This window comes from Myotis nattereri, assembly GCF_964212035.1.
Source record: "Myotis nattereri genome assembly, chromosome: 8".
In the NCBI taxonomy this organism is placed as follows: domain Eukaryota; kingdom Metazoa; phylum Chordata; class Mammalia; order Chiroptera; family Vespertilionidae; genus Myotis; species Myotis nattereri.
In genome coordinates this window covers 31,388,421-31,412,870 of record NC_138083.1, presented here as the reverse complement: position 1 = coordinate 31,412,870, position 24,450 = coordinate 31,388,421, and the positions used below count along the sequence as shown (strand labels likewise).

At 46.8% G+C, this 24,450-nt stretch overlaps 1 protein-coding gene across 1 annotated transcript in view; it reads left to right on the top strand.

Moving 5' to 3' along the window:
* The window catches only part of TMC2 (transmembrane channel like 2), a gene marked incomplete at both ends in the record, with an annotated part of 47,970 nt that overhangs the window by 7,347 nt on the left and 16,173 nt on the right, over positions 1–24,450 (top strand). Inside the window, 10 exons of the mRNA XM_081097705.1 lie at positions 1,536–1,688; positions 9,041–9,131; positions 11,011–11,092; positions 11,454–11,560; positions 13,570–13,668; positions 15,020–15,162; positions 17,294–17,441; positions 18,714–18,902; positions 20,509–20,688; positions 22,870–23,019. Coding sequence (XP_080953831.1) covers positions 1,536–1,688; positions 9,041–9,131; positions 11,011–11,092; positions 11,454–11,560; positions 13,570–13,668; positions 15,020–15,162; positions 17,294–17,441; positions 18,714–18,902; positions 20,509–20,688; positions 22,870–23,019 — 1,342 coding nt within the window. The remainder of the gene's footprint in view (positions 1–1,535; positions 1,689–9,040; positions 9,132–11,010; positions 11,093–11,453; positions 11,561–13,569; positions 13,669–15,019; positions 15,163–17,293; positions 17,442–18,713; positions 18,903–20,508; positions 20,689–22,869; positions 23,020–24,450) is intronic.

Sequence of the window (24,450 nt, the reverse complement as noted above, 5' to 3'; positions counted from 1 at the left end):
CAGGTAAGGGATGAGTAGTGCCCTTAACAACTTAAAGAGAACTTGAATGCACTGTCAATGGGCCTTGGAGTGTTCCAAACTTTAGAGGGAAGCTGCACCATCCTAAACGGACCACCAGTGTCTGGATGGCAGATGCAAAGTAAGGGGTACAGACCAGGACTCATCCATGCCCATGGCAGGGCACAGAGAGATGAAAAAGCCTCAGCTTTGTTCCCCACAGACTAGTAGGGGATATATATATATATATATATATATATATATATATATATATATATATATAGAGAGAGAGAGAGAGAGAGAGAGAGAGAGAGAGAAATTTATTTAAGAGAGATAGGGAGAGGGAGAGAATCATTGATTGGCTGAGTCCTGCATGCCCCCTACTGGGAGATCAAGCCCACAACTTGGACATGTGCCCTGACTAGGAATCGAACTGTGACCTTCTGATCCAATTAAACCAAGTTGATCAGATTAAATCAAACTCAGCTGCGCGTCACTGTTCTTATGACAGAAGGAGGCGGTGAGGAGCACACACAAAAATCTGGATTCTGTGGCAGCTGAGCACATAGTCCTGTCCATGAGAGGCTGAGGGTCATCACACGACAGGGTGCCCAGCGGAGAGCTCTCTGCACCAGTGTCGTCCATACAACAGCAGTCAGCCACATGCTGGGCACTGGGAATGTGGCTAGTGGACCAAGGGACCGAATGTCCCATTCAATTTAATTTTAATTGGATGCTAATATAGAGCTGACCCAAGAGTTAGTAAGTGTACTTAACTTGGACAGACAGATGTAGTTTTGAAATTAATTTTACTTTAAAGCCAAAGCATTTCTTTAAAAAAGACAAACTTTTGTCGATGCAGATGCAAATGTCAAAAGAAAATGACATTCTGCTACTTGCTTCATTTGTTGGGAAACTTTTAAGTACGTCTCAAAAATTTTAGGTACATGAATCTACTTTTTTCAATTATAAATTTTATGAAATTCAAATACAGATATGATATGTTTAATGAAAATTTAATGTCTGAATTGACAGGCACTGTGAGCACAAAACGAACACCAAACTTTGAAGACAATACAAAAAGAATGGAAAATATCTCATTAATAATTTTTATATTGATTACATATTGAAATTATAATTTTTAATATATTGGATTAAATGAAAGGCATTATTAAAAGTTAATTTTACCCATTTCCTTTTAGCACTTTAATGGGGCTACTAACAAATTTAAAATTACAGTATGTGGCACACATTGTATTTCTATTGGACAGCACAGTGCTAGAGTCTGGTATGTGGGGAGGACTCGGAGAAGTAGAATTTGGGGAGGCCTTCCTCCCAGTGCCTTGAGCTACAGGACAGAGCTGCAGGCCTCTTCTACAGGAGGCGGGAGTCACGGAGGGGTTCTGAGCAGGCGCAGGCCTGCTAGGGTGGTCAGAGCTGCGAGTGTCTGGTGCACAGCCCACCTGTCTGACTGTGGGCTCCTCTGATCCCACAGGCACCTCCTTTTCACTCTCTGCTCTACCCTGGCTCTCCTCCAGATCGCCCTCCGTGGCCTCCAGCGCCTCTGCTGGGGAGTCTCTGTCTGAGGAGGAACTGGCCAGGATCCTGGAGCAGGTGGAAGAGAAGAAGAAGCTCATCACCCACATGCGCAACAAGCCCTGGCCCATGGCGAAGAAGCTTACGGAGCTCAGGTGAGCAGATGGCCGGCCAGGGCCTCTCACCGCCCAAAAGCTCCGCTCCTCCTGATGGGCTCCAAGGCCCTTCCTCCTCTCTGCCCCAAGGGGCTTCACAGGAAGGGGATTCACCCTCCCACTCTCCTTGGCCCCCTCTGTTCCCAGCACGAGCACAGTGCTGAGGGACAGGGGAGTTGCCCTTACAGCCAAGACCAGCGTGAGCCGGGACTGTTGACTGAGACTCTGCTGTTTGGCCAGCAAGGAGCTGGGCCAGGCCAGAGAGACAGAATCCTGGTGCTCCTGCCTGCGCCCCACCCTTCCAGTGCCTGGCTGCCCCTTCTGTCTCACACCCACCCCTTCTGGTGGCTTCTGTGCTTCCCTCGCAGCCCAACATAGACACGCCTTCCTTGGGGGGGGGGGGGCTTTCTGTGACCCCCTGCCCCCCATCTCAACAGACTCAGACCTCTTGGGTTTTAAGCACCCAGAACCCCTCCATGTGTATGTAGCACACTCACACTGCGGAGAGCAGGAGGGGGCCTGTCTCAGCTACTCACGTGTCCCGAATGCCTAACACAGGGCCAAGCTTTCGACGATGCTCCATGAACACACACTCCTAAGTCCCGTTTTCAACTCAGCCACTTCTCCGGTGTCCATATGACGGCCGGCACACCAGCACTTTATGATTCTTGAGTGTCTACTGCAGTTTTGAGATAAGAACAGGAGTCACATTGCCTAACTTCTGGTTTTCTACTAAAAAACTCCCATCCACACTTACCATTTCCCGCAAGTCTTCTTCCATGTTTCTGCCACAGGGCTGGGGCAGAAATGATAAAGACATTTTCCCCGGCTCCTCTCACACCTAAGTTTCTTTCTTTTTTAAAATTTTTATTGTTGAAAGTATTACATATGTCCCTTCCCCCCCCCCCCCCCACCAACCCCTTCCAGCCCACCCCTGTCCCCCACCTCAGGCCCTCACCACCCCATTGTCTGAGTCCATGGGTCATGCATACATGCATACAAGTTCCTTGGTTGCTTTCTTTCACACCTCAGTTTCTTCATGGCTCAAGTCAACTGCCTCCCCCTCTATTATGCAGAACAATTTGGCAGTCTTATTTTAACTCTGCTTGCCTCCAGCAGGCATAGTAAAGATGCTGGCTGCACAAACCCTTACAGGCCCTTACAAGGGCCCTGGCAGAGCTTACTCACTGTCCTGCAAATTATTACATTGTCTCCCACGCAGCTGCAGGAAAATGGCTCCCTGGGGTGCCTCCAGGCCAGGGCTGGCCCACAGACCCTTCTGGGGTGGAAATGCTCTAACAAAGTAGCCGCCTGTGGCTCCTGAGGACTTGAAAAGCAGTTAGTGCTGTTATAGAATACCAGGCGACCAAAAAAAGCCCCCCCCCAAAATGTCTTATTTTCCCCATCAGTGTGACTGAGAAACTGGATTTTTTATATTAATTTATTTAAATTTAAATCATCACACATGGAGCAAGATGAACACTGGATTTGAAGACAATACAAAAAGAATGTGAAATAAGTGATTAATATTTTATATTGGTTACATGTAGGAATTGTGAATTTTTAATATGTTGGATTAAATGGCTATGATTTGGGCTGTAGGTGCTGCTCCGGGCAGCGGTTCTTGTTTGTCTGAGTCTCTGCTCCTGCTCCCTCAGGGCCGGGCTCTTCCTCTGTTAGAGCGGCACAGCCATCTGTCACTCCAACAGAGCCTCATCCCCACTCAGGTGTCAGCTGAACACATCTTTTATTAACAGTGGAAAAAGAGCACCTTGATGCTTATGGAAATGAGATCCCCAGCTGGCTGGATGTCTCAGGGGCGATGAAAATCCCCCAGGGCTGCTCAGCTGCCCACGGAGAAGTCTGACATCCCCCCCCCCCCCCGCCCAGGCAGGAGGAAGAGTTCCCACCCTTGGTGGGGGTGGGAAGTGACTAAGTCCTGAAAAGCTGGAAAGAATTGTCTCTCTCACTTGCTCACTGGGGCAGGTCTCCCAGCGAACAGTGGTCTCCCCCATCCCGACCGCCTTCCTTTCTCTTCCCTCTTGCAAGACTCCTTATCCCAGACTCATACCTAAGGCTCCAGTCCCTGGGGCTCCACTCCGGCCAGTGCCTCTTCTAGGTTTCTGCTTTCTACCAGCCCACGGCTCCCTCTACACACCTGCAATGAAGTCCCCCTTGCCCCTCCCCGGGGCCCTCCCCACAGTCAGGCTCAGTTATTAGCGGCCACACTGATGCCCAGGCACCGCCCCGCATTTGACCGGATGCTCTTGTTTGCAGAGCCAAATCTGATTCATCTTCTAATGTTCTTCCTTTTATACATGTGCTGAGCTCTCCCTATGTGCCAGGCCCTGGTCTGAGTGCTGTATGTGTCCCAATTCATTTAATCCTCACCACCACCCTGTGGTGTAGGGGACGGCTATCATTGTCCCCATTTAATGATGAGCAATCTGAGACACAGAGCAATCGAGTAAATTGCCCAAAGTCACATAGTGAGTTAAGCGGCCTGATGAGGATTGGAGCTCAGGAATCCTGGCCCTGGGACCTGCGTTCTTACTTTGTAATCACCTCTCCAGAATGACTAGGCATTCTAGAATGCACGCCTTTGCCCTGTACGGTTTCCTCTTCTGGTGGTGAACTCTTCAATAGCAGAGAGCATTCCCGGACTACGTTCTCTTTTTTTAGAAGCAATGGTGTGGGGGCCCCAGCCTCTGGCCCACTCGGGCAGCTGGCTGGCCTGGGCATAGTTGTTGTAGGTCATCAAAAAACAACGGCGAGGTCTGAGGAGCCATAGCAGTGAATGGGGCAAGCCTGCCTTCACGCCTCTGCCACAGCTGGGTGGCTTTGGCTGGCTCATCCCTCTCAGTCTGGTTTCCCGTCCTGAACCTCTCTGAGCCTCACACTCCTCATCTGTGAAAGAGGAGTAATAATATCTACCTCGCAGAGTTTTTCTGACAAATTCAAAATATTTATCTGAAATGCCCAGCACATAATATGCAATTAATAAACAGTAGCTATTATTATTAAAACTTGGATATCTTTGTGCCAGACACCATGCTGAGCCCTGGGAAATAAGGATGGGAACAAAGATGATCAGAAAAGGCATTATTAATGGACATGATTAATAATGACACACGATGGGCTGCAATGTTGGCAAAAGAGCAACTAGTGCCCACAAGTCAGGGATGTTTGCTTTAATCGTAGTAAAATTATTCAGATGTTTTCCTCAGCTTGCTTTCTTCTGAGAGATGAAGAATTCCCCTTCCGGGAGGATAGAGTAGATAGACACACCCACTCAGCACAACCAAAGCCTTGGAGGTTTGCATGTAAAACAGACTTAAAGACTGTGTGCGGTGCAGAGACGAAGGCAGATGGCTAAGGACCCCAGGACCAAAGAAATGCCAGGGCATTGAGTTCCAGGATTTCTTTCTTTCTTTTTGCCTATGTACCCAGGCTAGAGGAGCTGGCAACCCAGCAACGCCAACATACACAAAAAATTCCCGAAGAAAAGCCTGCTCTCTCTGGCCAATGGACCAGAAAATGGACAGCCCGGCAAGACAGAAAACAGTTAGACAACAACAACCCTATTCCAGCCAAACCCCACAAATAAAACAGCAGCCCCACCCCCACCCCTAGCAACAGAAGTCAGTGGGGGCCGGTTTGGCTCAGTGGTTGGAGGGTCGGCCTTTGGACTGAAGGGTTGCAGGTTCAATTCCAGTCAACGGCATGTACCTCAGTTGCAGGCTCGATCCCCGGCCTCAGTCGGGACGTTTGTGGGAAGCAACCTTCAATGTGTCTCTCTCACATAGATGTTTCTCTCAGTCTGTCCCCCTCCCTTCCATTTGCTCTAAAAAACCAATGGAAAAAATATCCTCAGGTGAGGATTAACCAAAATATACATATATAGTTAGGTGGGGAAGCCTAGGTTTCCTTCCTTGCCAGGTTATGACATGGTGCCCCCAGGAGGTATCAGAGAAAACTGAGTGGGGAGCAGGGACTTTCATCCCCCCTCACCTTGGGGAGAGAGTGGGCAGGAGTGAGCCCGCCCTCCCCCCATGGTGTCAGTGGAGGCCACACGGAGAGTCTGGACTTTTACCACCACGTGGCAGGAACAAGGTGTCCCTCCTCGTTAGGATGATGTGGGTGGACACCTGGTGGGGAGCCTGAGCTCCCACTCCAGCTCAGCAGTAACAAGGAGTCCTGCCCAGCCCTGCGTCTCAGGGGAGGTGAGTGAAGGACCTGGACTGCCACCTGGGTAACCAGGTAGCATCCCCTTCACCTACTGGAGCCGTGTCAGAGGACGCCTGCTGAAACACAAAGTTGGCATGAGATCCGGGGTCTCATGACGTAATCCACCAGATGTCCAGACCTCAGTTGAAAATCACTCGTCACAGCAAGAACCAGGGAGCTCTCAAACTGAATAATAAAAGCCCATCAACAGATGCTAATACCGAGATGACAGAGATGTTGGAATTATCTGGCAAGGATTATAAAGAAACTATTATATTATGAACACATGAAGCAAATGAAGAAATAGAAAGGCTAAGAAAAGAAATAGATATAGAGGAACAACTAGAAATTTTAAAAAAAACCTGACACTTCTAAAAACTCAATAATTGGGCTCAACAGCAGAATGAAGAGAACAGAGTTAAGTAACAGCGAAGCTGAAGGAGAGCAAGAGAAATTACCCAACCTGAACAATAGAGAGGAGATAGTCTGGGGAGAGCGTGAGCAGAGCCGCGGGCACCTGTGAGGCTAGAACAAATGATCTAATGTCAGTTCTCCAAATCCCTTGCCCTGGATGTGAAGGGGAAAGTGGGTCCCAGAAGAAGAGGAGAAAGAGGACGGGACCAAAAACGTCATTAAGGAAATAATGACTGAAATTGTCTCAAATGTGGCTTTTGTCCTTCGTTTGAAAGGACACTGCTGACAGGGAGGGGACAGAAACACCCTAGGGAAGTCAGCTTTGCAGCCATGGGGAAGCGCAGAGCAGGTGCCAGTGTTTGCAGAAGCCAGTCCCATCTCCGTAAGGAAAAACATGATGGTCTGGCTCACAGGGGACATGTGTAAAGGCGTTCACTGTAAAAATGTTAGCTTACTGTGTCCATCAAAATTATTCCTCTTTTAACAAGAGAAAATAGCCAAATTTTATACCTATGTATGTATGGGCACCTCGCATACAGGAGAGAGTCAGAGACCCCACAGGCACAAGAGGCTCCTTCATCAAAATGATTAAATCAGGCGGCGTCTCCACAGTGAGTGACCCTCAGAGTTTGCACCCCGTGCTGAGCGCTCTTCTCCCGCGGGCTCCCTGGGGGTCTGGGCGCAGAGTATGGGCGAGGAGAAGAGAAGCATTTGCTGCTGGGCTCCGCGAGAGCAGGCTTTCACTTCTGAGAATCATCATCTGAAGTCCCCAAATCTTCAAAGTGGGCGTGGTTAAATTCAAACTCCAAGAGCTTACAAGTCTCTGTCCACTCGTAGGACAGAGAAAGAGGACCAAAGTATGGATTTCATGAAAATGGTCCTTTGGTGTCTCGGTGATGTTGGTAGTCACAGACAACTCACTGCCTTGAGGGGGTACAAGTTGCTAATCCCATTGTGGAGCCTTGACCCCAGACAGCCCAGCTTTTGAGCCTGGGCTCAGCTAGGCAGTCAGCCTCCGTCATACTGATACACCATGGAGACATCCTAATAAAACCAGCCTTGGCATTACTCCCAGGTTAGAATGTGACTTTGACACGTGTCTACGGCCCGCACTGACACGTTAGAGATGGTGTAGGTTTGTAGAGCAAGCAGTGGGGGCTGTAGCAATAGCAGCGAGACCCACAGCTCCACCGTGCCTCTTGCATCCACTCTGAAATGAATTTCATTCTTTATCCGCTTGTTTGGGTTTATCCAGTAGCTGCTGATAAATTGGGTCTCAGCGGGGGGAAAGGGGGAGGAAAAGGGGAGCATGCTCCCACCATGGCCAATTTCAAGGTACCAACAGTTCAACAATTGGTCGGCCATGTCCCTGAATAGTTAAATAGGTTCACGGGAGCCGGTCCTCACCAGCTCCAGCACACCACCCCAGGGTATTTAATGTAGCCAACCTTCCCTGGATGTTCACTCACTCATTCAACATTCATGCACTTCACAAATATCTCCTGATTGCTGCATTGTTTTCTGTTGCGGCTGTAACAAACGACTACAAGCTTAACAGTGTCAGCACTCGTTGGTTAGCTCACACTTCTGTCAGTCAGAGGCCCAGCACAGTGTGGCTGGATTCTCTGCTCAGGGTCTCACTGGACTAAAATGAAGGTATCAGTAGGGCTGCAGTTCCCATCTCAGGCTCTGGGTCCTCTTCCAAGCTCACTGGTTTTTGGCAGATTCATTTCCTTCTCTTGGTTTTCATGTGGGGCCTCAGCAACAGAGAGTCAGAAATTCTCCTGCTTCTAATTTCCTTAACTTTCTCTTCTGCCACTTCTCTCTGACTCTTCTACCTTCCTCCTCTGTTCTTAAGGGCTCACGTGATTACATTGGACCCTTCCAGATAACCCAAAATCATGTCCCTATTTTTTAAAAATATATATTTTATTGATTTCAGAAAGGAAGGGAGAAGGAGAGAAAGATAGAAACATCAGTGATGAGAGAAAATCCTTGATCGGCTGCCTCCTTCATGTCCCCCTCTAGCCCGCTCCCCCCCCCCCCCGCCCCCCGCACCTCCCCGGCACTGGGGATCGAGCCTGCAACCCGGGCATGTGCCCTGAAAAGGAAGGGAATAGAATAGTAACCTCCTGGTTCATAGGTCAAGGCTCAACCTCTGAGCCATGCTGGTTGGGCTATGTCATATATATATATGAATTGATTTCAGAGAGGAAGGGAGAGGGAAAGAGAGAAACATCAATGATGAGAAAGAATCATTGGTTGGCTGCTTCCTGCATGCCCCCTACTGAGGATGGAGCCCACAACCCGGGCATGTGCCCTTGACCAGAATCAAACCCAGGACCCTAGAGTCCACAGGCCAATGCTCTGTCCACTGAGCCAAACTGGCTAGGGCAGCTATGTTCCTATTTGAAAGTCAGTAATATTATACCTGCCAAATCCCTTTTTCCACTCATGAATGTACCACCAGGGGATGAAGGTCATGGAGGCCAAAATTCTGCCTACAGATGCCTACCCTATAGCAAGCACTGTGCTTGTATTTAGGAAATTTCAGGGACTGAACAGACAAAATACCTTTCATTCATGAAACTTGCATTATACTCCACAAGCAGTATAAAAACACAGCTTTCCACCACATAGACACCCTCATAGTTCAGATTTTTTTTTGGTTGGGTGTTAATTCCTGCCCCCGCCTTTTTTTTTCCAACCAGGGAAGCCCAAGAATTTGTGGAGAAGTATGAAGGAGCCTTGGGAAAAGGGAAAGGCAAGCGACTCTACGCCTATAGGATGCTGATGACTAAGGTGTGTGATGCAGAGGCTACAAACTTCTGAACTTGGGTGACTATCACAGGCACCTCCCAGCCTCACCATTTGTGTCCAGTTCCCCCAGAATCCTGAGCGTGAGGTCCAGTTGACTATATAGCTGGTGAGCAAGATGACAGTCACAATGAATAACCCAGCCCCGGGGCAGCAGCTACCATCTCAGGGAGCTCTGTGGAAGGGTGTGTGAGGTCTTCTCCTGCCCCCCCCCCCCCCCCGTTTTCTGATTCTCTAAGCCAATGTAGGATAGAGAGCTTTGATGCAGAGCTTCTCCAGGCCTCCCTCTGACTCTGCTCCCCCTCTAGGCATCACTTTTCAGGCCAAGATGCCTACAGCCTTGAGGGGCTGTCGGATGGTTGCCAAAGACCAACTGGCAGGCTGTGTCTCCAGGGGACTCGCTTGGCAGCGTTCATTACCCCTACTGGCCTCAGCCTTGCAAGCCTATATTTTGTACTGATGTTATCAGCACCCTGAGAGGAGATCCATCTTGGGGGAGGATGCACATTAATAAAGCTTATGAGACTGATATATAAAACCAGATACGGGATTATTAATTCACAAGGAGAAATAACTGATACAAGAACTGGAAAACCTGAAGTCCACATCAGCAATGCCTTTTTTCCCCCCCAGTAGAGTTAGTTCTATGGAAAGCTAAACCATAATCCCAATTCCAATCTATTAATTTGCTCTCCTCATAGACAAACTTACACAGGAAGCCAAATAAGCCAGAGATGATTTCTGAGCACAGAATCAGAACGAAGGGAAGTAGATGACGCAGTGGGACTGAAGTGCGCAGTGTCCTCCACCGGCCATTCCCCACAGCCCTCCCTTCCTGTCTTAGGGATATCAACCAGTCTTATCCCTAGGAGCCCCCCTTCTCCCCTCTCTCTTCTGACGGATGGTTTCCTTCTTTATTAAGTAGTCACCCAATTAGGATATGGTCAAAGCCTTCAGGTCTGGAAGCCCTGTTTGATTCCTTCAGACAAAATTTCCCTTCATCCCTAGTGAATTTACCAAGGAAAATCTCATTTCCTTCATGAACAAGTTCTTAGGAGGCCTTTGTAATAATAGACACTGGTCTGAGGAGCTTCTCCCTACTACCTCTTTGCTGTTTCCTATGAATTTTTTAAATTCCAAATGGATTTATTTCCAGGGGCTGGGGTTGTTGGAAAGCAGCCCTCTGAAGAGTTGACAAATGTTCACCCAGCCAGCAGACAGGCAGGTACTGAGGTTTCTGACTGGTACAAACTCTGAGTATTGGAGCTGGGAAAAGACTGTGAAAAGGGGTGTGATGCTTTCCTTTTCTTCAGAAAAAAAACAAACAAAACCAAACACAAACAAAAAGCAGGCTACTGTTTCACCAGGAGAAGAATGGGAAGCCATGGGCTGAGGCCTCTACCGGTCCCATCAGCTTCGTGGTTTAGCAACAATTCCTATCAGATTTAGGCACTTGGCTGTCTGCAAAGCGTGCTGTGAGAGTTGTGAGATTTCTTTTTTCCACTGAATTTCTGTTTTAAGGTAAAGGAAGCTGTATCTAAAGCTTGATTTGATTCCCCAAATCGGAAATTCTATACAAAATTTCTAAATTCATATATAAACTGTTCCAACCTGAAGTGTTATCAGCCCGGTAGACAAATGCAAGGTATTGTGTTGCCCTGGCTCCTCTCTCACTCCACACCTGACTTAAAGCGAAGACTTAGCACCCACCTCTGGCAGCCTGGGCTCACCGACTCCAAGGGGGTGCCTCACCCACATGTGACCTCATGTCGACATGTCAACATCAATGTGCACCTCCAGCATGCCCCTCCAAGGCCCAAGGCAGCATGTTAATGAACTGAGGGTATTGCCTGTCTAATTTCAGAAATGGATCAAGTTTAAGAGAGACTTTGATAATTTCAAGACTCAGTGTATTCCCTGGGAAATGAAGATCAAGGACATTGAAAGTGAGTATCTTAGTGTCACTGTTTTTAGCTGGTTTACTGAAGTGTTTTCCAAGGGCTGGGATTGTGTTCTTGTCCCTCTGATTAGGCTATTGGAGATCCTGTTGTACTGGGAAAAGAACGGGCTATGGACGAGCTAGACAAAGATTTAAATTGTGTTACTTCACTTTCTGATTCTGGGAGGTTAGGCAGATCCACTAAGCCCAGAGAGTCTCATGTTACTTATTTAGAAAAAGAAAATGGAGGTCAGGATGTCCACGCCACAGACTGATGTGAAAATTGGATCCATCACACACAAAAAGTGCTCAATAGCGTTAACTTCTCCTCCTGCAACCCTTAAACCTCCCATTGTTTCTCTCTCCAGGTCACTTTGGTTCTTCAGTGGCATCATATTTCATCTTTCTCCGATGGATGTATGGTGTTAACCTTGTCCTTTTTGGCTTAATATTTGGGCTAGTCATAATCCCAGAGGTAAGAAAGAACTTCGCATGTCTTTGGATAGTATTCAAGCTTATCATAACCACCATCTTCATTTATATTAAGTACTCTCTGTTTTACAAAGAATCAGTCATTCATTTTAGATTCTATACTCACATCAGTTGCCCAGATAGCTCAGTTTAAAAAGGAACCAAAATATTTCTGAATTAAGATGTGGACTCTGCATTTTTCTGCCTCTCATTTTAAGATCAGTGGAAATTAATATCTCAGTGAGTTTTCTTCTTTTACCCTGAGAGGGGGGGGGGGGGGATAGAATGCATTATATCATAATTATTACAGAAAAAAAATTGGATTTGACTAGTGCTCCTCACTATTCTTTCAACTATTATCCTATTGTGAATACAGGTAGGTCCTTGCCTATCAATGAGCAATTGAGAAACAAAAAGACTGATGTGAAAATTGGATCCATCACACACAAAAGGTGCTCAATAGCATTAACTTCCTCCTCCTGCAACCCTTAAACCCCCCATCGCCTCTGGTCCATTAAGCATCAAACACACGAATTGCTATAGTCCTGCCTGAGCTGTTTGGTGCTGGTGCTGGGTACACAAGTGGATTTACTTCAGAAACTTTCACGTAACTATCTGTCTGCATTTAATATTTTCTTCCTTCCAGGTGTATTAATGGGTTCTATGATAGTTTACTGACCCCTATTTTGCTATAACTGGTTCCATGAGAATATGAAGTCAATTCTATCTGTAGTCACATCCTTGGGAAATTTTTCTGCATTGTCTGTTTATTAGGAAATTAAAAGGATTTTCATGTAATGTGAATTAAACCAGATTAGTTGGAAACGGTTGATGGTTGAGTCACTTCAGTAAACCAGGTAAAAACAGTGACACTAAGTGCTTAGTAGCAAAGAAATGTTACACCTATAATAATAAAAGCATAATATGCTAATTAGACTGGACGTCCTTCCGGATGTCCTTCCAGACAACCTTCCAGACGAAGCCAGGGCTGCGAGGGAAGCCCCGGTCCCAGGTGCCAGAGGGAAGCCAGTGCCAAAAGCTGGGGGAAGGAAGGCCTACTCTTGTAGCAATTTCGTGCATCGGGCCTCTAGTTGTTTATAAAACCACTGAATTCTTTTCTACATAACTTAAAAAGTGTAGTGACAAATATGTCATTAACTAGCCTTTATACTCCTTTATACACATACCTGGAAATTCTGGGTTAAGAGTCCACTTAGTCCTATGTATATCCTTAAGCCAGTATCACTCTTTGACCTAGAAATAAGGATTTTAAACCTTCCGGCAAGTGTGTACAAGTGCCCTTCCACCAGGCCTGGTTCTCCCCAGGGGAGAAATATTGCCAGAGGCCAACAAGAAGTTTCACTTGTTCCCTCCATAGCCAAGGAAGTGTCAGTTTTCCCAGAAGTCACTGGGGAAATGTACCTTCGCAGAGCTTTTGCTTTCTTCCTGGGAGTTTGGTTTTTTTATTCCAAATGAATTTATTTCAATGAGAAGACAGCACATAAACATACTGTAGGCCTATGAGACGTCACGGGCAATACAGTGGTTCAGAAAAGCAGTCTTGTGAAGGTGAATAAGTTTAAGGACACTGAGGTAGGTTTTTTTCCTAAGATGGGGAGGTGGTAGATAAAATGCTCTTCTTTACTTTTTCACATTTTTATCATATTTTTATTGATTTCAGAGAGGAAGGGAGTGGGAGAGAGACAGAAGCATCAATGATGAGAGGGAATCATTGATTGGCTGCCTCCTGTATGGCCCATGTTGGGGATCCAGCCTGCAACCCAGGCATGTGGCCTGACCGGGAATTGAACCGTAACCCCCTGGTTCATAGGTTGATGCTCACCCAAGTGGTCAGGCTTTTTCACATTTTCCACAATAAGTGTGCTACTTGTAAAATCAGGAACACGATTAATGTCATTTAAAGAAGAAAATGGGTGTGCCTGTTCTGAGAAGGGAAGTCTCAGTGTGTTTGTATTTTCTCCACATATAATCGTGTCATCCTGTCCCTACAAGGTACTGATGGGCATGCCCTATGGAAGTATACCCAGAAAGACAGTGCCACGGGCAGAGGAAGAAAGAGCCATGGATTTTTCCGTCCTTTGGGATTTTGAGGTACCATTGCCAACATGCCAATGAACTTCTGTTTTGTGATTGTGAGGTCTAAAAACTGCACGAATACACAAGACATGTTGCATTTAATTATTGAAAACCCAGTGCTTTGTTCAAATAGAATTCCAGCACTATGCAAAATGAGTCAGCCACTACGTCCTCCTCGGTCCCCTTCATAGGTTCCTGATGGCTATGAGCCCCCATGAGAACACGGCTCCCCTCATTCCACTAGATCAATGTAAGCTGATCTACAATATGGTTTTCTCTCCCTGTGCCCACATGAAGACCCCAAGTCTATTGCAGCCTTCTCCCAAGTGTGACATGGCATCTTCAAGTGAATGTCGTATTGTTCCACAAATTCCAACATCTATGTAACCAAACACACACCGTTTCCCCATCTCCTTTATTGGAACCATGGTTCATCCAATCATTAAGTCACCCTACACTTCTCCCTCTTATCCACCCTGCCCACATGCAATCAATCACTATGTCTGAGCCTAACCACTAAATATTTCTAGAATTGGTCCTTTTTTTCCATCCCCCTTACCTCTCCTTTGAATAACACCCCACTACATCTCTACGCCCTGCCATGGGCATGGATGAGTCCTTGTCTGTACCCCTTACTTTGCATCTGCCATCCAGATACCAGGACCACTGTCGGAATCTTCTACCTCTGCTCTCTGCCTTGGCTTGCTCCTTCAATCTACATTCCCTCTGCTTACAGAGCGATCTTTTTACAATGCAAACCTGACCCTATCATCCCTACCTCCAATATCCACTTATACCCACTCCCAAATGGAATAAAACCCAGTGTTCTGGCTTGGGTTTACAAAAGAACTATTCATGACCTGGCTTGGCTGTCCCCTACTTCTTCGGTCCCTTATCTACCTAAGACCTCACACTTTATGCCCCAATGTTATCAAGTTTGGGGGGAGTCCCTGGATGCATCACACACTTTTGGTGCCTCCCTGCCTTTGCTCAGGGTCTCATGCTCACATTGAGAATCTGGAGCTATTTGTGCATATGCATGTGCGTGCACACACACACACACACACCCCTTATTCCTAGCTTTATCCCGAATGTTAACAAGACTGTCCTCTCCGTCCTGTATCTCTGCGCTCTGTATAATGGAGAAATTGAGAGGATGAAGAAAGGAAAGGGGGAGCCATGGAGACATGGGGAGACTTAGGAGCAATTGGGGGAAGTGAAGGGAAGAACAAGAGTGTCCAGAACTCTTCCTTCCTCCCCTCAGACTCCCGCTAAGCCCCTGAGAAAGAAATGCCTGTAGCATGGAAGTGTCTGATGACTGCGCCGAGCTTACAAACCCAGAGCATTTGGGTTTGCTGTCCCACAGGGCTACATTAAATACTCCGCTCTCTTCTACGGCTACTACAACGACCAGAGGACCATCGGGTGGCTGAGGTACAGACTGCCCATGGCTTACTTTATGGTGGGGGTCAGCGTGTTCGGCTATAGCCTGATGATTGTCATTAGATCGTAAGTATGACCGTCTTCTTTACAGGTTTTTAATTTTCTTCATACAGACATCCTACTCCCACGGCCACTCTGTGCCCACTTACCTTCTTGTGGGGGATTTAGACAGAAAAAAAAATAAAGCAAAGGCAGATTGTTGTATGTGGTATAAAAGACAAACAGAGTAATGTGGGAAGTTCTGTGAAATGGGATAGAAACTCCTTTAGATGAGGCTGAGAACTGCCAGCCATGCTGAAAGTCTGGGGCACAGCATTTTAGACAAAAGAGGAGCATGTGCAAAGGCCCTGAGGTAGGAAGGAGCCTAGTGAATTCCAGGAACTGCCAAAAGGCCACTGTGGTTGTATGGTACTGAGTAAGGTAAGACTGGAGAAGTGTGCAAGACCTGTGTTTGCTTTCCCCAGAGCTCAGCTTTTTCTAAAAAACTCTTCTGTTCCTCTCTTCCTCTAGCTTGCATGTGGGAATCCAGCCTGGTACTTACCATGATGCTAGAGGCCCAGCGCATGATTAAGTGGTGCACATGTAGGGTCCCCTAGGCCTAGCCTGCCATCAGGGCCATGTCCGCTGCCCTGCGACACCCCGACGCTCTGTGGACGCTGCCGGCACCCTGCGTCGCTCCCAGCTCACGCCCTTCCCCTGTGTGCTGCCCGCCCCCCCCCGCCCCTGCCCCCCCCACCTCACCCTGGGCCTTGTGCACCCCCGCCCCTCCCCCCACAGTGGGAGCACCTCCACTCGCCACCTGGGGACCCATGCAGCACTCCCCCACTCCTACCCGCCAGACACCCATCCCCCGTGCCCTCTTCTATGCAAGCCGAGAGTCCCAGCCCGCGACAGGTGCTCCATGCACCTCCTGGTGACCGGTGGCTTGGTTGTGACACCATTACAGCATCATACAGGTCTTTTATGATATAGATAAACAGTAAGCCTAAATGAACGTATGGTGTCCACATTGGCCCCAACTCTCAATGGTCTCAATGGTCAGAAGTGGACTTGGTTCTTAATTATGTCTGTGGTTCTTAATTCATACTTTCTAAAGAACATTTTGACCCATCCGGTGAACTGCCTTCTTCTTAGTCAGGGGACCCCAATCAGTAAAGGCTGGTGCAGGGTGGGGTCACAGTCGCCTACACACCTGACCACCAGGGCTCACCACCCTTCGGCAGGGCCACAAAGGGTCACTTCTCCCAGAAGAGCAGGGGTAGCTGAGTCTGAGAAGAGGAGTAGCGAACTCTCCAAGCCTGGTTAGAATCCTAAAGGGAAGTGCTGCCGGTCATGAGAGCCTGCCCAGTACACAACAGTGACCATGAGGAGATACGTGGCTGCCCAGCTTTATCAAGCAACAGGGAGGAAAAACACACAAAAAAAACAAGGAGACAGGCTTAGGTTTATTCTTAGCCTCATGTGGTTACGTTTTTCCCTGCAATTATCCCAGATAAGTATAAGGATATGAAATGTTTCCCTGATGAACCAAAAAGCTAACTAAGCCGACCAAGCCCCTAAAATAGCAAATCCCAAAAACCAACACATAGAATTAGAGAGAGTGCACCCTCACCCCCCACACCCTCTCCCCCCCCCCCCCCCGTGTCTGATAGAGTTCCTGCTCTGAATTTTTCGATTCCCACAGAGCTGACCTCCAGAGAGACTCTACAAAGAACGGTGGGATGAAATATGTAGGTAACAAGGCAGGTCCAAGGTGCTTTAAGAAAAGGATGCCTGTGTTACCTGGGTGCAGTACCAACTGTCTCAGGCTTATTGGATTTTACATCAGAAAAAATACATTTTCTATTGAAGAAAATAGATACGTTAGAAGAGGCCGTTTCTCTGTGAGAACAGAGTTCTAAAACATGTGCAGGCAAATCAAGCCATAGGAAATCAGACATTGGGGCAAAAAGCATGGTTAAGTGTCCTGCAGGCTTCTAATTACACAACTGACACCATAGATGCTCACAGGGGACTCTGAATTTGAAGGGAAGAGCAGGTGTCCCCATCAAATCTTTCTTGGCCCGAGTACCTGCATGGTTCGTTCCCTCCATCAGATGTCGGCTACCTGTGCCCATGAATGGCTCGGGCCAAGGTTCACACGGGCTGGCACAGTACAGACAGGGCAGATGTAACAACAGTGCTGTGCACCCTACAGGATGGCCAGCAACACCCAGGGCGGCACCAGCGAAGGGGAGAGTGATAACTTCACATTCAGCTTCAAGATGTTCACCAGCTGGGACTACCTGATCGGCAATTCAGAGACGGCTGACAACAAATATGTGTCCATCACCACCAGCTTCAAGGTAGCCACCCCGGGCAGTTCCCACTTCCTAGGGCAGCGGTTCTCAACCTGTGGGTCGTGACCCCTTTGGGGGTCGAACAACCCTTTCACAGGGGTCGCCTAAGACCATCGGAAAACACATATATAATTACATATTGTTTTTGTGATTAATCACTATGCTTTAATTATGTTCAATTTGTAACAATGAAAATACGCTAAAAGTATAAAATATTGCTGAAAGAGATTTGAAAACTCTAAATAAATGGAGAGATATACCATCCTCATGGATTAGGACAGGGGTCATCAAACTATGGCCCAGGGTTCAAATCCAGCTGCTGCCTATTTTTCTAAATAAGATTTTATTGAAACAAAGCCATGCCCATACATTTATATCTTCTCTGTGGTTAATGTCATGCTACAAAGCATAGCTGAACAGTTGTAAGAGAGACCATGTGGCCTGCAAAGCCCAAAGGATTTCCTATCTGGCTTTTTATTTTTAAAAAGTTTGGCCAGAACTTTTTTATAGAAAAAGCCAGCCTCTAGATTAGAAGACTTAATAATAAGAATCAATTTTAATCTATTTGATCTATAGATTTAAAACAATCCCAATCAGTTACTGGAATTTCTCTGGTCCTTAGTATCTGGGATATGGGTAATAATAGTAATGTCTCTATTGGTTTGTTGTTGAGATTAAGAGGGAAAATGCATGGGAAGTGTACACATCTGGTACATGGTAATTATTTAATAAATCTAAGCTTCTGTCATTGCGTGGACCAGAATAACAGTAACAGCAAAATGTGTTTTCTTTTCCTTTATTTTTAAAATGGTTTTATTGGTTTTAGAGAGAGGGGAAGGCAGAGGAAGGGAGAGAGAAGGAGAGAGGGAGAGAGGGAGAGAGAGAGGGAGAGGGAGAGGGAGAGGGAGGGAGGGAGAGAGAGAGAGAGAGAGAGAGAGAGAGAGAGAGAGAGAAACATCAATGTGAGAGAAACATCAACTGATTGCCTCTTATATGCACCTCGACTAGGGACTGAACCCCACCCTGGGCATGTGCCCTGACTGGGAATTGAACTGGCAACCCTTTGGTGCTCCCGATGAAGCTCAATCAACTGACCCACACTGGCCAGGGTTTTCTTAAAGGAAAGAACTAATTCTCCACAGGGCAACAGTGCTTAATATCACCGCTCTATATTACTTCACTTATAGAAATCCAGAAAGGAGTCATCCCAGGAACCCAACCATGGTTCCTATTGGCTCCTGACCCTCCATTATTCACATCTCATTTTCACACATTAAGGAATCAATAGTGGATGAACAAGAAAGTAACAAAGAAGAAAATATTCACCTGACAAGATTTCTCCGTGTCCTGGCCAACTTCCTCATCATCTGCTGTTTGTGTGGGAGCGGGTACCTCATTTACTTTGTGGTGAAGCGATCCCAGGAATTCTCCAAAATGCAGAATGTCAGCTGGTATGAAAGGAATGAGGTAAGGAGGGCATCTCTATGGAAGTGAATATTAGGGGCAAATACTGAAATTACACTGGTTCCTACGCCGTTCAGCTAAAGACTTGATCTAGAAAGTGAAATTGCATCTCTTTCTAGTCTAGTAGTGCAAACATCTTGAACAAAGGGTCACCCATTAGGCTTCTGTAGCTAGATAGAACTGGGTTTAATTAGCATGTCAGTCAGGATAGCTTTTAAACACAGTTGTTAAAAAGGTGATCCTTTCCTCACAGCTCTATAGTTCCATATGTCATAAATTAAGTGTTTATTAATACATGGCTAGGTTTCTGGGCTCCCTTTTCCATTCCATTGATCTATTTGTATAATTCTGCACTAATAACACACTCATAAACCACAGCTTCAGTCCGAAGGCTGATGCTCTATCCACTGAGCCAAACTGGCTAGGGCAACCACAGCTTTATAACATGTCTTGATATCTGGTAGAGTGATTTTCTCATGGAGATCCACAATAAAACACATTAAAGTTTTATTGTGATTATATTGAATCCATAAATCTCTTTTGGAAATTTGACATCTGTGGTAGTTGGCAAATGGTTACAAATTCTTCCCATCCTTGTATGCACATTTCTTTGCAATGTGCTTTTCTAGCTCCTCCCACAAAGAGGTGGCATCTTTTTCCCCATCCCTTGAATCCAGTTGGGTTTGGCCATGTGACTTGCTTTAGCCAATGGGATAGTAGCTACTATATACAAGCAGACTTGAAAAGTGCTTGTGAATTGGAACTTGCTCTCTTGGGAATCCTGAGACCTCCATGATTTAAACAATTCCAGCCCGGCTGGTGTTGCTCAGTGGTTGAGCATCTACCTATGAGCCAGGAGGTCACGGTTTGATTCCAGGTCAGGGCACATGCCCTGATTGTGGGCTTGATCCCCAGTAGAGGGCATGCAGGAGGGCAGCCAATCAGTGATTCTCTCTCATCATTAATGTTTCTCTCTCCTCTCCCTTCCTCTCTCTGAAATCAATAAAAACATTTTCTTTTAAATTAACAATAAATAAGTCCAGACTAGCCTACTGAATAATGAGACATGGCCCAGTTATCTCAACACCCCAGGTGGTAGCCAGTCAACCACCAGACATGTGAATGAAGCCAACAACCATCAGCTGACCATAGATTCATGAATGAATCCAGGTGAGACAGCAGAACCATCTAGCTAAGCTCAGAATCATAAGCTTCTCGTCTTCCAGTCTCCTGAAATGATGTCAGCTATCACGGTGACTCTTACCTAGTTCACAGCTTTACAGAACCCAAAGCAGTGTCCCCTAGGTTAACTCATTTACTTCTCAAAAAAGGTTTGCTCGTTTTTTTTTTAATCAATACTAATAAGCAACAATCATGATGGCAACCAGTTGCAGAGCAGTTCTGATGTGTGGGACACATGCTAACTGCTCAGGGCATGTTGGTGCCTTCGCCAGGTTCACACAGCAAGTTCTGGAGACCCCAGGGCATCTCCAGAGGCAGAGGAGGTGACAACAAGGAGAAGGAGATGCAGGGCCCTCAGGGTGCAGAGATTGTGACCAACCAAGTGATGTTGATGAGGCAAGTAACCCAGGCTTTGCTGATCTCTCAGGTTGAAATTGTGATGTCCCTGCTTGGGATGTTTTGTCCCCCTCTGTTTGAAACGATCGCTGCCCTGGAGAACTACCACCCACGCATTGGGCTGAAGTGGCAGCTGGGACGTATCTTTGCACTCTTCCTGGGGAATCTCTACACGTTCCTCTTGGCCCTGATGGATGACGTCCACCTCAAGGTAAAGACCACAAACTCCCCCCAGTCCCTGGTGCCCACCAAATTTCCTTGTTTAGATATAATACTCTCGTGATGCATGTGTCATATCAGTTAAGTAAATTTTGGAAAGCTCAGAAAAATAAAATGAACAACAAATATCCCAGAATATGACCCAAGACAACCACCATTAACCATTTTGCTGCAGTTCTTCCCTGTCTTTTTCTTAGGTTGTCTTTTTTCACATCTTGTACATGTCAATTGGTACTCAATATTTTATCTGCAGCCTTTCCCATATGGTTTCATAGCTGCCATAAGTGTTTGCCAGCCAAGTAAGTGTCCGCTGAGATGATATGTCATAATTGACTTAACCTTTCATCATTGCTCACTGAATGGTTATGGAGCCCTCTGCGTCAGGTCCTCAGGGAACAGCAGAGAGTGGAACACAGTCCTGTTCCAAGGGCATTCACCCTCTGGGCCAGGAGACAGGCTCATCTGCAGGGTATGCTTCACTGAGGCAAGCCCAGGGCAGCACTGCAGTGCATAGGAGGGGCTCCAGCACCCCCTGAGGAATCCTAGCAGAGACTGGAAAAAGCAGGGGGAACAGCTGGTGCAAATAGAGAGCTGCAGGAAGGCTGAACAGAGTGGAGGGGGAGAAGTGAAAAATGAAACTGGGGAAGGCCCAGGTGATGAGGCTCCTCCTCTTTTCCCCTCCCTCCTCATTGTTGAGCTGCAAGAATTTTTTCCTGAGGTTAACAGGGAAGCTATAAGAAGGTTCTAAGCATGGAAGTAATTGAATCTGGCCCTTGCCCATTGCTCCATCCTCATCTCTGGCTTCCCTCCTACTCCAAAAGACTGCTCCACCCTCCTAAACCTCACATTTCCTCCTCAGAGCAAACTTCTCTCTCTCCACCCTTCTCCCCATGTTTGACTAGTTGAGTAATCCTCCCTGAGGTTTAGGCTCAGATCTCTTTGTCTCCCCAGGAAGTCTTCTCTGGCTGCCATTGTCTGATGTGAACTTTCTCGATCCTCAGAGAAAATTTTCCATAGCTCTTATCACTCTACTAGAGGCCTGGTGCACAAATTCTTGAACCAGTGGGGTCCCTCGCCCTGGCCTGTGGGATTGGGCTGAAAGCAGCTCTCCAACATCCCCCAAAGGGTCCTGGATTGCGAGAGGGTGCAGGCCAGGCTGAGGGACCCCACCAGTGCACAATCGGGGCCGGGGAGGGATGCAGGAGGTTGGCCAGCTGGGGAGGGACTGCAGGAGGGCTCCAGGGTTTGTCTGGCCCATCTTGCTCAGTCCCGATCAGCTGGACCCCAGCAGCAAGCTAACTTACCAGTCAGAGCGTCTGCCCCCTGGTGGTCAGCACATGTCATAGCGAGCAGTTGAGTGGCCTTAGCATATCATTAGCATATTACACTTTGATTGGTTGAATGGATGACCAGACGACTGGACACTTAGCATATTAGGCTTTTATTATATAGGACTAGTGGCCCAGTGCACAAAATTCATGCACAGGGTGGATGTCCCTCAGCCAGGCCTGTACCTTCTCCAATCTGGGACCCCTCAGGGGATGTCGGACTACCGGTTTAGGCCCAATCCCACCAGCAGTCAGACATCCCTCTCGCAATCCGGGACTGCTGGCTCCTAACCACTCACCTGCCTGCCTGCTTGCCCCCAACCGCCCCCCGACCAGCCTGATCACCCCCAACTGCCCTCCCCTCCTGGCCTGATCGCCCCTAACTGCCTCTGCCTCAGCCCCGCCACCATGGCTTTGTCCAGAAGGACGTCCAGAAGGTCTCCTGGTCTAATTAGCACATTGCCCTTTTATTAGTATAGATTCTATAACTGTTTGTCCATCTCTGTCACTTATGAGACTGTGAACTTTCTGAGGAATGCTCCATCTCTGGTTCACTTCTGTGTCATCACTGCCTCATATGTCCAGAATAGACCCTGAATCAATTATTCTCAAAAGAAGAATGAATGATTGGATGGATGGATGGAAGATAACTTCATGGAAAAGACCCAAGGACTTTGGTCAATTGCCCCCCTCTTCTGTTTAGATTTGGGGGGACTCCATTGAGGGGTAGGGCAGATATGAGGTGGTAAGATTGTGGCATGTGCTGGCTTTAGTTGTTGTTCCTGTGGAAACAGTTGGGCCGTCCCTGGTTCCTTCCAACCCCGCATCTCCATCTTCTGTTCCAGCTTTCTAATGAAGAGAAAATAAAGAACATCACTCACTGGACTCTGTTTAACTATTACAACTCCTCGGGTTGGAACGAGAGTGTCCCCCGGCCACCCCTGCACCCTGCTGACGTGCCGCGAGGCTCTTGCTGGGAGACAGCCGTGGGCATTGTGAGTAGCTGTGCTCTCTTGAAAAGTCATCCCTGTCCTCAATTATTTTTACTCTTTTCTTGATGTTTCCATTTTTAAGCCACCAAAATGTCCAGCGAGTATTTCTTAGGAAAGTTCTACTTTTTCACTTTCCCATTTTTTCAATATCCATATATTTCTCTATATGCTTCATTCATTAATCTAATTTTTTACTTTATTTAGAGTTTTACTGTAGATTTCACTGCAAGGTTCTCCACCTGGAGAACAAAGACTCCTAAAAATTGGATTCAGGAATTGTGTGTATGTGCATCTGTGCATTTTTCTGTAAAGAGAATTAATGGTTTTTATTAGAGACTCAAAAATTAACAACTGCCATTTCCCTTTATCCACTTTTACCACCATTTCTGTAAGTTGCACAGGGCAGACTTTAAAGCCTAGTGTTCTTGGCCTTCCTACGCAGAACTTAAAATATTCACAAGTCACACAGGTCAGCTGCCTTCTCTTCCTCAATTCCATCTCTCTGCATGGGGTTTCTCTTCATCAGCCACCCCACTGAGATGCAGAGTGTATTACCTTTCCATGGGTCCCCTGAAGAATCCACTCACATAGAGCATCAAACAACCGTGTTATTAACTGAGGGTGATGAAGTACAATGAAAGAGGGAATTACATCACACATTCCATTGAATGCTGCCTACAAGTTCACCACCTGCAAATCCCGCAGGGAAAAGATCTGTTTCTTGCCCATGGAGATCCTGAGGGCCTTTTCTTCCCACCTCCTTCATGGAGAGCTCAGACTCACCATCTCTTCCTCCTCCAGTCCAGATTCCCATGTTCTTCAAATCTTCCCCGTCTTCAAGGTGTAGAGCCACTGAGCTTCCCCAGCTTCTGCATTCAACTCATCACAATATGTAACAGAGAAAGAATCTTCAAGTCAATAAAACCAATCCTCTTTAGGAGGCCATACAGAGTTCGTTACCTACATGATTCTTTTTAAATATTCTGCTATGGAGTCTCTCATTTCCTGCCCCACATCCTTGCGGGGAGTCTCTCTTGCCCTCCTCCCTCAATGCCCATCACTGTTCCCATCAGTAATAAAAGTTTGTATCTTTCTGAGCTAGTTGATAATGATGGGTTTGAGGCATTATGTCCTCCACCACCTCCAGCCCGGGCCCCAAAGCATCACTTTGCAGAGTGGAGACCTGATACATGCTGGGTTGTCTATTACTTAAACATAAACCTGAATTCTTACTGAGGAATAACCCTGAAAATTCATCAGCTGTTCATCCAGCAAAAATTTATTAATTAATTTGAGGATATAAAAATGAATAAAGCAGACCCTGTACTTTCTAGGAATTCCAAGTTCACTAAATGTCTTAAAGTTTGTGATATTATCTGGTAGATCTTTAAATTTTCCCCCAAAAGTAATACATTTTTGCCTCTTTTGCTATGT